Source organism: Cebus imitator, unplaced genomic scaffold (genome assembly GCF_001604975.1).
Source record: "Cebus imitator isolate Cc_AM_T3 unplaced genomic scaffold, Cebus_imitator-1.0 Scaffold48, whole genome shotgun sequence".
NCBI lineage: Eukaryota > Metazoa > Chordata > Mammalia > Primates > Cebidae > Cebus > Cebus imitator.
This window is the reverse complement of record NW_016107363.1, coordinates 2,759,062-2,773,440: the sequence shown is the minus strand read 5'-3', so window position 1 is coordinate 2,773,440 and position 14,379 is coordinate 2,759,062. Positions and strand designations below refer to the sequence as shown.

The window sequence follows — 14,379 nt, the reverse complement described above, 5'->3', positions numbered from 1 at the left end:
AATCAGCTGAGGTTAACAAAGGTCAGTATGCCTATCTCTTGGCTCTGCTCAGCACTGTGGGGTTTTAGTCTCAGACCGTCACCACAGGGGAGCAGAGAGGTCCCACAGCTGCCCCAGCATAAAGAAACACCTTGTACCCAGCAATTCTAGCAAAACCCTCCAGATTGTTTCTGACTGGCCCACCTTGGATCCTCTCCCCACCCCTAACTGGATCACTGTGGCCAAGAAAGACCATGGAGCATTATGCCAAACAAGTGTCAATATCAGGCCAGCCAAAACATGAGTATTTACTGCAAGTTTCCTCTGGGGAAGGTCTATGTTACATAGTAAACAGCTTTAAAATCCTTTCATTCAAATGTATTTTCCCTTTAGAAAATATTTCTGAAAAACTCAGTCCAAATGGAAAATAGGAATTGAACAATATCTTAATATTTCCTGTCTGAAATACTTTTTTTATTTTTATTTTATTTTATTTTTTTTGAGTCGGAGTTTCGCTCTTCTTACCCAGGCTGGAGTGCAATGGCACGATCTCGGCTCACCGCAACCTCCGCCTCCTGGGTTCAGGCAATTCTCCTGCCTCAGCCTCCTGAGTAGCTGGGATTACAGGCACGCGCCACCATGCCCAGCTAATTTTTGTATTTTTAGTAGAGACGGGGTTTCAACATGTTGACCAGGATGGTCTCGATCTCTTGATCTTGTGACCCACCCACCTCGGCCTCCCAAAGTGCTGGGATTACAGGCGTGAGCCACCACACCCGGCCTGTCTGAAATATTTTTACGATGTTTATTATATATATGTATTTCTTCAAAAGCTTTGTTTAAAGTAACCAGAGCTTTAAACTTCATCCAACAGAGTCTGGACTTGAGCTTCTACCAAATTCCTAATCCCAGTAGCACAAAAAATGAATGTGAAGAAAATTCTTACAGAGCAAGGAAAGTAAAATTAAATTATGGTAAGATGAATGAGTTGGCTAAGCATACAGCCTAGAGGGAACAAGGAACTTTTTGCAGTCCAACTTTTTAAAAATTATTATTAATGTGAGAGAAGGAAGCATTGGGGAGCTGACATAGAAAACTGGTAAATACAGAGGAGACGTGTGTTCCCCTTTGGCAATGCAGTCACTTAGCTAGAACAACAGCACTTCTCTTCTGCCTTTTGAGGCTCAGTAAGACTGGATGGATTGGCAAACAGACTTGACATAAGTAGAGCATTCAGGCAGATCACAACCTTCTGGATCATTTCCTCAGGCGGCAGGCCTGGCACCGGGAGGTTCACACCTGCTCACTGTGGCAGCATTTTCTACCACAACCAAGAACTGGCCCTTTGCGGTTATTGTTCTGATATTTGAGAGTGTTCACTCTGGGTTGTTGGTAACTACAATTTAATAGGTTCATGACAGAGTGGAAAACTAAACTCAAGGTCTCTGAATTCTGTCTCTTCCAAGTCTCCTGCTGTATACTGGTGTTAGTGCTAATGTTCACTGAGTCCTTTTTGAGTGCCAGACACTGTGGCAAACCCTTGGGTGGCACCATCTCACACAACAGATTGGTATGGTAGGTACTATCACTGTCCTTTCTTTTTGACCCACATTCTTTGACCAAGGAAGAGAAAGAGAACTCACATTTGTTGAATGCCTGCCGTGGGCCAGATAGTTGGCAATATCATCGCCCACTGTGTTGGTCAGAATTCTGTCGCAGTTGACAAAAATCCGTTTCAAATGTCTTAAGCTTAAGGGAAAAAAAAAAGTTTGATTCATGGAATTGCGAAGTTCAGGAGCACTGGGCTTGGCTGGAGTTGGAGGCTGGAGCATTAGGACTTGGCTGGTTTGGTCTGTCTGTGTTTCCCTTGCCCTCAGTCCCTGGGATCTCCTCTCCGTGTGGTTCTCTTCCTCAGGCAGGCCCTCTGCCTCTTTCCACAGAGCAGCCTCTGGCCATGTTAGACTTACATGCCTCCACCCCAGTGGAAAGGGAATCTTTCTCCTCTAGTAGTTCCACTTAAGTCTCAACATGGTATCTCTTATTACTGACTTATGTCATTTGTCCATCCCTGGAGTCATCTGGTGGCCAAAAGAATAGAACAGTCTTGTCAGGCCTAGGTCTTGCATTTAACTCTGGAGCCCAGAAGGAGGATCAGTGCCATTGTCATCAGAACCTTGGACTGAAGCCAAACAAGGGGTGGTTTCCCAAAGGATCATCAAGACCTAAAAAAGTGAATAGGAAGTTCAGTTATAAAGCTCTTTCTGTTGCATGTGCACTGGAGCCATTTTCTGCTTCCTATTCTTTATGCGATGCTTACAGAGTTCCTGCCATGCATCCTGGTGGGCCTAGAGATTTAGAGACGATTCCCGTGGCCCTCACAGTCCATTGGAAGAGGCAGATGAGAAAATATAATAGAGTATGGGGAGTATTTGGAGAAATGTAAATCCAAGTTGCTATCACAGCCCATAGGAAGGGCTTCAGCCCAGCCTGGAATGGGGGTTGGGAGTCAGGGAAAGCTCGCTGAAGGACCTGATGTCCAAGCTGGGCCTTGAAGCCCAAGCAGCTGTAAGCCAGGTGAAGAGGGTGTGGAAGAATGAGGCTGCGGAGAAAAAGCCTGGCCTACTGCAAGCAGATACATGTGACTCAGTGTTGTTGGAGCAGATCATGAGGGCCTCACCGAAGGGAGATGTGCCTTACCCTGAGGATGATGGAAAGGCGTTGAAGGAGCCAAACTGCAGGAGGGCAAAAAGAAACACTACTGCGTCCAGAGACTGTAACATGGGCCTGCAGTCACACAGCTTGGATTTGGAGCCACAGTGCAGCACACTGTCTATCTGTGCAGCTGTGGGACATGCTTCCCACCAGCAGTGCCGTCATCTCTCAAGGTGTGAATTTGTTTTGGGGAGATTTTTATAAACTTATTTTGTGTATAAAGCACAGATAGACATATGCATAAATAGCACTGTGCGTTCATGGTACTAAAATTGGCACTGGGCAGTTAGGGGGAAAAAGTCTCAAAGGGCCACCTTAGAGGAGCTGCCAGTGAAAAGCAGGTTGAGAAATGCTGCCTTAGACAAAGACTTCTTCACCAACTTCAGTTTCCTCATCTGCAAAATATATAGTTAAGAAATGGGCCACAAGTTCACGTGAGGATCCAGTGCAAGCGATGGAAAGTGCTTGTCCTGGTGCCTGGCTCCTGGTGAATATGCAGGCATTACTTGTATTATACCAGATCTGACTTCAGGGAAAAATGGAAAATACATCTCTGGGTCCTGGTATGCCTCAAAGGAAGTTGTTTTTTAATAAAATCAAATGCACAGATCTAAATGAATTTTGTCCTTTAAATGTCATCACATTGTATCGCTGTACACAGCTTGCAATATGTCCATTGCATACAACATGCTTGAAAATAACTTTTGGAATTTCTTTATAGAGTTCATTCTTTTGAAGAATCTCAGTTGTGCAAAGTATTTATCCTAGAAATAGATAAAAGTCATCTGTTTGGAGCTAAATATAGCATAAATATAGGTTAACCAACTGAACAGAACCACTTTGGGACAAAAAAGGAAAGGGGTGACTATCAAGTTAATGAAATTGGTTTGGGTGATGCTCCTGATAGGCCTTAAAGGCAATTCCAGAGGAGGACATTCCTAAGTAACTGGGTTAAAGACATGACCCCGTTCCCTTCCCCAACCCCAGGAAACAACTCTGAAACCCAGTGGCCAGCCATACTAATTCCCAGTCGGCTGTATTAGAGAAAGGTTCATTGCTACTGCAGCAGACATACCCTAGCACCCCAGTGGCTTCATAGCACACAGAGGCTTACTTCTCACCCATGTGAGGTCTGATAGAGTTGGGCAGCCCTCTTCCACTGGTGGAAGAGCACGTAGCTCCCAAATTGCTGTAGCAGGGAAAGAAAAGTGAGGAAGGCTCCGAGTTCTCAACTCCTCGGTCTAGAAGTGGAACCCTTCACTCCTTCATTCACCACTGGCTATAGATGGTCAAGCAGCCCCAAGAACACAGATGGTGTAGAAGGAACACGTGGGTATTTGTTAAGCATTGCCCTAGTATTATTAAATATTTAGACCCATTGGCATCATTGATTTATGTATATATTTCCTGAAAGGAAGAACTTTGGAGACCAATCATTAGTCTATTTGAAATTTGACAGAAACTAAAAACTATGAGCAGAAACCTCGGATACCTGTATGTCTGAGAGACCTGAGGTATCAGTCTCGTCGGGGACTATTTGAGCAGTGTTTTTATAGGCAGCAACATGGATCTTTGGGGAGACATTTATTCTAAAATGCTTTAACTGAGATGTTTCAGGTAGGATGTACAGGTAGGTTGAATGGCCCTTGCGAAGGTCTGCCTTGAAGAGCCGTAGGAACCAGACTCTGTCATAACACAGAAGTTGCTAATCGAACTAGGAAGAAATGTGTGCAAAGTGATTTTGGACAAGGGGCAGGGTTGTGAGGCAGATACTAAAAATAAAATCAACTAATAGTTAAAGCTTTAATGGCACCCTATGTGTGCCTTAAAAATATTGCAGACCATATCAAGCATGCAGTGGTTCAGAGCTATTGGAAATAAGGGAAAAGAAATCAATTCGAAAGTTTTCAAAGTGTGCCATTTTGGCCTTATTACTTAAGATGGTAGGAAAACACACCTTTTGAATTGCATTCCAGGAGCTCCGTATCTTGGACAAGAGAAGCTGTTTATATGGCACTAATGTGCTGACGTTCCTGAAAAGACTTGGAGCAGCCCAGTTGCTGCCACTCAGAGAGAAGAGGAAAATTTTTGGAAGGTTTCTTTTTGATTTATGTAATTTGAAGTTAATGGTGGGAGAGAAGCTGTGTGCCCAGTGTCCAATCAGTGTGCTAGGGGGTGCAGCTTATTAGTTGTGCCGTAGAATAGTGTAGCTACTATGAGCAAGGCATTTCTGTCTGCTTAGAATTGTATTACAAAGATACCTTTAATTTTTTTTTTCTGTAATCCTGAGGGACGTTGCTTAGAAGGTAGTTCTTATTGCTCTGATGAGTAATGTCTCACCCCTGAAATGACTCTATGTATCTAAAGGTTCTTGAGCAAAGAACCTTTTTTTTTTTTTTTTTGAGATGGAGCTTTACTTTTGTTGCCTAGGCTGTAGGGCAATGGTGCGATCTGGACTCACTGCAACCTCCACTTCCTGGGTTCAAGCGATTCTTCTGCCTCAGCCTTCTGCATAACTGGGATTACAGGTGCCCATCACCACGCCTGGCTAATTTTTGTATTTTTAGTAGAAACAGAGTTTTGCCAAGTTGACCAGGCTGGTCTCAAACTCCTGACCTCAGGTGATCCACCTGCCTTGGCCTCCCAAAGTGCTGGGATTACAGGCATGAGCCACTGCGCCCGGCCAAGCAAAGAACATTTTATGACTATGTATCATACTAGACATGTACTCAGCAGATTACACTCCCACCTAATTAGTACACAAATCCTAGGAAATAATTAGTATTATGTTCATTTTGCAGACCAGAAAACTGAGGCTTAGTAAGATCATGTGACATGCCTAAGTCACAGGGTTAATTTTTGGTGGCCTGTGGATTTGAACCCAGCCAATTTGATTTCATAGTCCACTGTCTTAACCAGTACGTTATCTTGTCCGGAGGAGGAGGAGTGTGCCTGGAGGCATATACTTCCCTCCACAGCCTACTTTATAGTGTGTATCAAAAACACTCTCTGGGAAAAGGGGATGTCTCCGCTGCTGTACGTGGCAGTAGTAAGGCCAGATATAAATCATCCTTTGTTTTGGATTTGCCAAAATCACGTGGAAGAAAACTTAAAATACCAATGACAGTTTCACGTGTTCTAGAAGCTGACTGATGGCATTCACTCAGTTACATCTCCATTATTTGAGAGGATTGTGATGTTGAATAATTTAACGTATTTGGTCTTAGTCCCAGCTGATCAGTGCTAGTTTTCTTGATACTAAATGTAATATCTTATTGACTATAACGCTAACCTGGAAAAAGACTTTCCAAAAGTATAGAGAAGTTTTGCTTCTCAAATTCAGCTAGGGCTGAGCTAATGGCAGATTCTGGAACAGAAAACTGGAAACTCTCTAAGTGGGAATTGTAACATCTGACCTAGGTTTGTTAAAATTTGGTAGGAGAAGGATTTCACAGCCTGATCTTGTAGATTCACTTCAGCACATGACCGAGCCATCTGTAAATTCTGTGGTAAATCAGTCAACACCAATTTAGCCATGTATGCAAGTAGGAAAAGGTCTCTCTTTTATTCAATGTCCCATCTTTAGAGTTTCAGAAATTTTGCCATGTGTTGGTGCCTCCTCATTAAGAATGCTGTTCATGAAAACAAGTGAGTTTTGTTGACATCGCAATTTTTTCTCTTCCCTGGATGTTCAGTGGGAGACAGAGTGTAATAAATATGAAGGGATGCAAACCGCAAATGTGTGGGGGATTTGTGTTGGCATAATGGAGGCTCAGGCAAACAAACAGATGCATGCGGGAGTCGAGGGTGGCGTGTGGTAACACCCCTCTCTTGCTTGAGGGATGACTGACCACATGTGCCTCACTGGAACACAGATCCCTCCTGTATTGCCGCAGTAGCAACAATGACACCAGAGCTGCTGTCAGCCCAGGCACATGCTCTTCACCCATCTGCGCTAACGGCCGACGCTTCCGAGTCTACTTGATGACGACTGGATTTTGGTGTAGGTGTTTGTCCCCTTTTCACCCCAGCAAAGTCACAAAGGAGACGGGTGTCATAAGAATGATTTCTCCCATGCAGGTGACTGTGAAGCTACAGGAAAGGGGAAACACCCCTGCTAATATGCAGCAGTAATGGCTGAATTAATACAGAGAACACCTTATGTTACTGAATCCTGCAGCAGCCATGCGTGGTAGGCAAGGCGCATCAGGGTCTGCATCATGCTTGTCCCAAAAGAGGAAAGAGTTTCCAGAAGGGGGAATGACTTGTCCAGGATCAAACAGCTTGCAAGCTTTGGAATTTCCCAGACTTAGGGTTTTGGGTATTTTGCTGACCTAAGACCCTTTATGGCTGGCCTCTTGACTCCTCTGTTAGTTCATTCAACATTTCTTAAGCATCTGGTTAGTTCCAGGCACTGGAGAGCCATTGAGGGGACAGCGTTCCTGCATTTAAGGGGTTCAGACCTTAGAGGAAGAAAGAAGCAGGTAAATCAAGGTTATCCCAAATAGAGGTTGAAAACTGGTGGTCTTCAGACCAGTTTTATTTAGCTGACATTTATTTTTAAATCTTGAATTATTTAGAAAATAGATTTGAGGAAAAACCTCAGTTGTCTGGCTTCTTGTAATAAACTGGAAAATTTAGCAACATTGTTCCCAGATTCCCTTGTGTCATTGGTGGCTGGATGGAGCCATGATGGCCCACTGTTGAGAAGCACTCCCTTGCCAGTTTGCCAGTCCCTGCCCTTCCCGCTGTTCCTTGCCTGTTGGGCCACTGTGGGTGGTTGAATTTGCATTCCCCTGGGTTGCAACAGTGATAAAGGAAAATAGCATGGTTTGGGAGAGACTCTGACCACAGCCAGGGTTAGGTGAGGAGGAGAGGGAGCCAAGAAGACTTTCTTGGAAGAGAGAATGTTTGGGCTGTATTTTTTACAAAGCAAAGAAAAAGAAAAAGTGGTCCAAGCAGAGGTCGCTGTGTAGGAGATGACCCAGAAACACTGGATCATGGCGCATTCATTGTTTCTTAGAGCAAAGTCTGCCAAACTGCCCTTCCTTCATGCAAAGAAAAGTCCACTGTTAGGAGTACAATCAGATTCTTTGCTGGAAGATTCTACATGTGCAAAGGCACTGGGTCAGTCCTAGTTGCTGAGTGTCCTTTTAATGCTGAGGGAGAGAGTGAGAATCTAAAAGGTAGGTGTATATAAAACTTTCTCTAATCTGGAAAACTCTGAGCTTCTAAGTCATTATTTTTCATGGGTTTGTGTGATCACCTTTATCTTTTCTACCAACAGACCATTTACTGGACCACAGGTATTCTGGCACAGGTATTTTTTTCTTTTAAAACTGGTGAGTTTGCCATTCTTTTCTTTTTGGAACCCGTATCTGTGGCCATATTTCAAGACTTTTTTTTAATCATTAGGAATGATTTTTACAATTCAGCTTTCCAAAGCTTGACAATGTGTCAAGCCATTGGGGAGAGCTCAGGCGCGTTCTGTGATGCCAAAATATGGCTTGCCTCAGAGGGTTTGAGTTTATGATGACACCGTGGTGTTAAACTATCTTGCTCTGAGATGCTAAAAGGGATGGGGGCAGGGAGTCTTTTGAGGTCCCCAGCTGTTCCTGGAGGTGGTCACCTCCTTTTTTTTCTTTCTCCATATGACTGTGGTTGAAGGTCTGGTTCACATGGCAGCTAAAGCTGCCGGTCCCAGGCAACTTTTTGCTCAATAACTGTTTCCCAAATGGCTACTCAGGGGCCTTTCAGAATTCACGAGAGCTGTCAGTTGTTATAGTAACCGCCCCCCTGCTGTCGAGTTGGCCCTGAGATGCCAGTGGAAGCTCTTGGAACAAGCCAACACATAGTCATTAGACAAAAGCAGAAAGAGATTCACTGCTAAAGGTTGCCAGTTAAACATGCTCCATGATACTTAAAAAGCTGGACTGATTCTGTTAGGGAAGCGGTGGGTGGGTAAGTTTTTAAACCGAGCTCATTTTTCAGGAAAGGGAAACTCCTTGTATGTTCAGTCTATTCTAGGTAACAACCATCTTTCTTTGGATTTCTCAGAATTAACTGTCTTCTCCCCCCAGGGTTGATTATGTCCATTCTGCTGGGTTGCTCAGGTGGCCTCAAATATCTCAATTATTCAAGATATTAGTTATTGATTGTGTGGCATTTGCTTCTCAGCAAAAGTGTTGTCAGTTTACGGGTGGTAGTTTTAAGCGCCTGTGATTGTGTGTGAGGAAAAGCTGCGGGGATAGCCGGCTCCGCTCCAAAATTCCTGAAAGAGTGAATCTGGCAGAATTCAGAGTAGGGCTAAGGGTTGAGAAAAAGTCTAAATATTTTAGGAAGCTGCAAATTTCAAGTTTTTATGAGAATTTGTAAAAACATTCCAACACACTCATGATTTCTTCAGATTAATGTTCATAGCCACACTGAGTATATCCATGATGTTTGTAGGACAGTTGTTGTAGTTCCAGAATGCACTCCATAGAGGGAGACAAGAAGTTCTGTGTTACAGCAACCCCTCCCCCCTTTTTCATCGCCTTCCAAGTTTGACTTCTCAAACTTCAGGTTCCTGTGCCAAGCACTTTTACCCAACATGGAGTCTAATAATTAACACAGTACTTGAAAGCTTGAATTAAGGGTGAAGAAAACCTGACAATCAAGAATTAGAGAATGTTCATTCCTAGAAGTAAAAAACCACCAGTGGACTCAATAGTTAACCAAATGTTTACTCCTTTGGAATTACATACCTGGCTTCAGAATTCGGTGTGGGATTCAACAGAGCTTCCAAAAAAGAGAACTTCCATATAGCTGAGTTTGTCATTGCTATTTTATCAACAGAGCTTGGAAAGAATAGGAATCATTTCAGTGTGAAATCCTATAGCCCAGCTGGTTTAGGAGACTAAATATAATTAAATAAATACTTCAAGTGTTCTTGTGTGACAGAAGTGCATCTTTCAAATTCTGTAGCCAAGTCTCAGATGCTACAGTTATTTAAGTTTTAAGGGGAAACTAAATATAGGACTTAATATATAGTAATAACTTGCCAACTGCTGTTCCCATCTCCCTTAGGTGCCTCTCCTACTTATTCTGCAATCTGTATTGTGAATTAGGAACATGTTTGTTCTGAGATGAGAGGAAAGCATGGGGTAGAAGACAAAACCCCAGATTTGTCTAATGGCACCAGATTCAGAGACATTTGTGGCAGAAGGGAGGACCAAATGATCCCCAAGTACTGTTTACTCCAGTGATAATTTAAACCATTTTATTTGCCAGGCAGTGTGTCAAAGGTGGAAGAGCGGGTATATGAATGACAAGGGTCATCACTGTGTTTGTGGCATCCCAACCTTCCATTAACACCAGGGTAACAGAGGCTGCGAATATGTAAAGATGACTTACAAGAGTAAAGTTCCCACTGGGTGTTTCTTACCTCAGCATAAAAGCTGTTCATAAAGTCCAGAGAGCTTTGTGCCTAAGCATCCTCTTTTGAAAATGTCATTAACGAGGCCTGATGACGGGGTCTGTCTGTGTTAGAGGGGAGGGGAGGGCATTTGTATGGAACTCTTGGTGGCCAATTGAAAATACTGTATTCTACACCTGTTCTCTTTTGTTTTTTGTCCATTTAGAGGGTGTAACAAAATAAAGTCCAAGGGCTTTCCCAGACGTTTCCGTGAAGTGCCTTCTTCTGGGGAGAGAGGAGAGAAGGGGAGCAGGTGAGGGGCGGTCAAGCTTAAGTGGGGGGTGTCTTGATGGCCGGGACTGGCTTGCCAAATTTTTGTTTTGTTGCCATGGGGATGAAAGTCTTATAGATGGCACAGTGCTGAAGCTCACTTGTTCTACCTGAATTCCCAAAAGTAAGACTTGCAAATATCAATTCAGCTTGTGTGTAGCTGGGAGCAATTAAAGTATGTCCTGTGTGTGCTTGCTTTGCTTTATTTTGCAGTTTTGGGGGTGTTGTTTCTGGGTTTGTATGTACTGGGGGTGCTCTATGTGTGTCTGTATGTGTATTGCATCCACTTTCTTTCCAAACTTTCAGATATTTGCATGTTTTTGAGCTTTAAAAATAAACATATAATGCATGCGTTTGGCCTTATGTGAAAAATACCTCTTAGAAACCTAAATTTGTAGATAAGTTAGGGATGAAGACTAGGAAGCGGGGAGAGAAGTGAGCAAACATGGATGTACTATGTGTTTTTCCCTAAGAATGATGAAATGTTTTTTGAAAAAGGACGCACATATGAGTTCTGGACGGTTTGAATACTTGGAAAAATTATTGTCCTAGAAACATTTATAATAAATGCTTGAAACTCATGACTGTACAGTCTTAATCACCACACTTGAATCTCTTGATAATATTTCTGTAAGACCTGTCTTAGGCAAACTCTATTTAATATTAATATCTTTTAATATTAAAATGATAATTAGACTCATTCACTAATCCATATTATGTCATGAGCAGTCCCTTTTTACTTCCAATGAACCAATTTATAGGATTTATGCTAGAATTTTTATATGGAATGATTCATCTCCATTGGTTGTGTGTAAATCAGAGTACTAAGACAAAATTTTCGATATCCAATTATTATGATCAGATAAACCTATGAAATCTGAGAAGGTAAAGTTTAGGATTATGACAGATTAATGAGAAGGTACATGATCTATTTTCTTTTATACTATGCGGTACAATTTTGGCCTTCTAGGGAAAGCAGTAACTGCTAACACTGATAGCTAAATTATTCTGTGATCTCTTTTTGCTTATTAATGTCTTCACTTTCTAATATGTTTTCAAAACTCTTAGAAACTGAAATAGGAACTTCTCTGTATAGTTTTGGATTCAAAGACTAATCTTACGAGGGGAAGACTTTGGACATCACTTAAATGCCTAAGTGTCATACCTAGTTCATTCTAAATAAATGTGTTTTTGATTGTAACACGTTCAAAGAGCCAGCTGCACGTTATGAATATCACAAAGATAAATGCACATCCCATTTCAAGTCCTCCCCAGAAGTGATGCTATAGCCTGCCAGACTATTTCTTTTATGTATCTAGAACCCCACATGTCAGTGTCCCATTGTAGACATATTTTGGATCATGAAGAGAGATGCCCCAGTCCCTCTGGTATCTTCTCTGCTTCTCAGTGAGGGAAGCACAATCAGTTTCATCTAGGTCTAGGAGTTGGGAACCATCTTGGGAAACTACAAGTATTTATAGAATCCCTCTGATTGAAAATGCTATCATTTACTTTTTAAAAGAGTGTAGTAGCTTAAAAGACAGACTTTGGCTTAGGGAGATACGCGTTCTAACCACAGCTCTGCCACGTCCTGGCCCCACGACTAGGAAGGGCCCATAGGGCCTCTGATTCCGTATCTAGAAAATGAGTCTAATGATAGCTCCTTTTCATGAGGTTGTTGTGAAGATTAAATGGGGGTAATATATGCAAAATGCTTAGTGTGTAAAATATATTAACCCAATGAGAAGATGTGGAAATTCAGGCTCTGAGAAGTTATCACTTGGCTAGGCCACTCTGCCTAAGTGGCTGCCTTGGGACTCCACTGTAGCAGCGTGGGTCCTGAGCGGGACCCCTTCTCAGGGCTCCATGTGCTATGCTAACTACTCCATAAAAACAGTATGGGCGAGATACAGATCCTGTCCTCAAGGGGCTCCATGTCGGTGCTCTTCCTTATGCTGGCCACCCTGCCACACTGTAAAATTCCTCATTCCCCACTAGCCCGCTGTCCCCTCTCCTTCCCCATGCTCTCTCCCCAGGCGCGTTTGCCTCCTCCTTTCCTGACCCATGGTCCATCCTGCCGCTGCTCTAAGAAAAGGCTTTGAAAGACAGGGTGCCCCTGCCTCTGCGCTGGAAGGCAAGCACTTCAGCAGGCTCTTTCTCTCACCTTTGCCTTTTTCAGTCTGCTCTTGTTTTCTCTCCTGGCTGTATCTTCACCCAAAATGTGGCCAGGAATCAGGAGAAGAGCCCCTAGTGATGCCTAAATTGCAGCCCTCCAGACAGGTACAAGAGCTGTTAGAGAGTCCCTGCACATTAACTTGACGTGGCCTTACTCTTCTGTCCCTATTGTTTCCCTCTCCCAGAGCAGGAAGGACAGGGAGGCGCCAGTAAGGTGCGCTGCACAGAGAATTGCTAAAAGCAGGACAACGGCTGTGAGAGGTGATTATCCTCCTAGAAAGGAGAGGAAAAAAACATTGAAAGTCAGACCCAAGTACTTAATTTTTCAATAAAGCTGATTTAAGTTTTGAGTAGGTAATACTTGACACGATTCAAAATCAAAAAGTTTACAATTCTATGCACCCCTAGATTACCATCCCATCACTCACCCACCCTGCTTCTTCCTCACAAATAGATAGCCCTTATTGCTAGTTTGTTGTCTGTTCTTCCAGAGATTGTTATGTATATATAATACGTAAGCAAATAATGAATATCCTTTTATCCCCTTATATACAATGAAATACTGCATACGCAGTCATGTGCCTTGCTATTCTCACATAACACAAGTTTACCCTATGCCTGTATAATTTCCTCTTTCGTTTATATAGAAGCATGATATTCGTTTGTGTAGAAGTTTCATGATTTAGTTAGTTAACCAGTGCCCTGTGGCTGTCATTTTGATTGTTCTCCATCTTTTGTTATTACAAACAGTTGTGTGGTGAATAAGTGTATGTGTCATTTTGCAAGTGGGATAAGCATATCTATAGGAAAGTTTTCAGAGGAAAATTTACTAACTGTATCGCGGGGTACATGGTATTGTGTACGTATGGTGCAAGATTGCCCTCCATGATGGTGTACCAAGGTGGGTTTCTCTTGGAAGCATATGAGCATGCCTATTTCCCTACAGCCAACCCAGCACACTATGTTGTCAAACTTTGGCCTTTTTGCTAACATCATAGGTGAAAAAGAAGGGGTGTCTTGGTGTGGGTTTAATGTGTTGTCTCTTATTATAAGTGGGATTGAACCGTTTGTTTTTCTGTAAACTGTTTATATCTCTTGCTTATTTTTTCTTTGAGTTATTGGCGTTTTTCTAATGAGAGAGAGATCCCTTGGTAGTAATATGGGTTGCAAATATTTTTTCCCAATTTGTAGTTTACCTCTTATTTATTGTTCTTCTTTGATGTTTATATAATCAGATTTAATCTGTATTTTCTGCTTCATTTTCTAGATTTTGAGTTTTCTTTTAAAAGTCTCTCCATTTTGAGATTATTCTTTTTAAAATTACTTTTATGGTTTCAAATTTTAATAGTAAATTCAGTTGGAATTTAACCTGGTTAATAGTGTGATGTCTGAATCAACTTTTTCTCCCCCAGATGGTCTCAAGTATTTTAAAAAAAATTCCGCAATCTGGGGCTTAGTGAAGATGCATATAATACCTTCTTAGATCCTTAAAATATCACTCACAGCAAAATACAGTCAATCAGTATATTAACAAAATAAGGAGTTGCCAAAAGGCTTTTACCCAGACATTTTAGATTATAAATACTGAAAAATATGTGCAGTAAATAAAATGTGAATTTCATTTCTTACCCCCTCCCCCAAAATGAATTGGACCATCACATCACCATTAACCTTCCCATATCGGTGGGGGGTTGTGTCAGTGCCTTAAAACTGTGGCAGATGAGGTGGAGAGTCCCTCAAGCCTCAGTCCAGATGTTTAGAACATTCCAGTCTAGAGTCTGAAGGGT

General features: G+C 42.3%; 1 protein-coding gene and 1 long non-coding RNA gene across 4 annotated transcripts in view; one reads left to right on the top strand and one right to left on the bottom strand.

The window, feature by feature from the left end:
- The window catches only part of PTPRG (protein tyrosine phosphatase receptor type G), a 770,883-nt gene that overhangs the window by 686,881 nt on the left and 69,623 nt on the right, over window positions 1–14,379 (top strand). For 2 of the 3 annotated variants that reach the window (XM_017527402.2, XM_017527401.2), the window contains exon 14: window positions 10,314–10,400. The exons of the other annotated variant lie outside the window; for it this stretch is intronic. In XM_017527402.2, the coding sequence (XP_017382891.1) occupies window positions 10,314–10,400 (87 nt within the window). The remainder of the gene's footprint in view (window positions 1–10,313; window positions 10,401–14,379) is intronic. 3 annotated transcript variants of the gene reach the window in all.
- LOC108303526 overlaps window positions 6,232–14,379 on the bottom strand; it is a 105,744-nt gene continuing 97,596 nt past the window's right edge. Inside the window, exon 3 of the long non-coding RNA XR_005200031.1 lies at window positions 6,232–6,775. This is a non-coding gene — a long non-coding RNA (uncharacterized LOC108303526). The remainder of the gene's footprint in view (window positions 6,776–14,379) is intronic.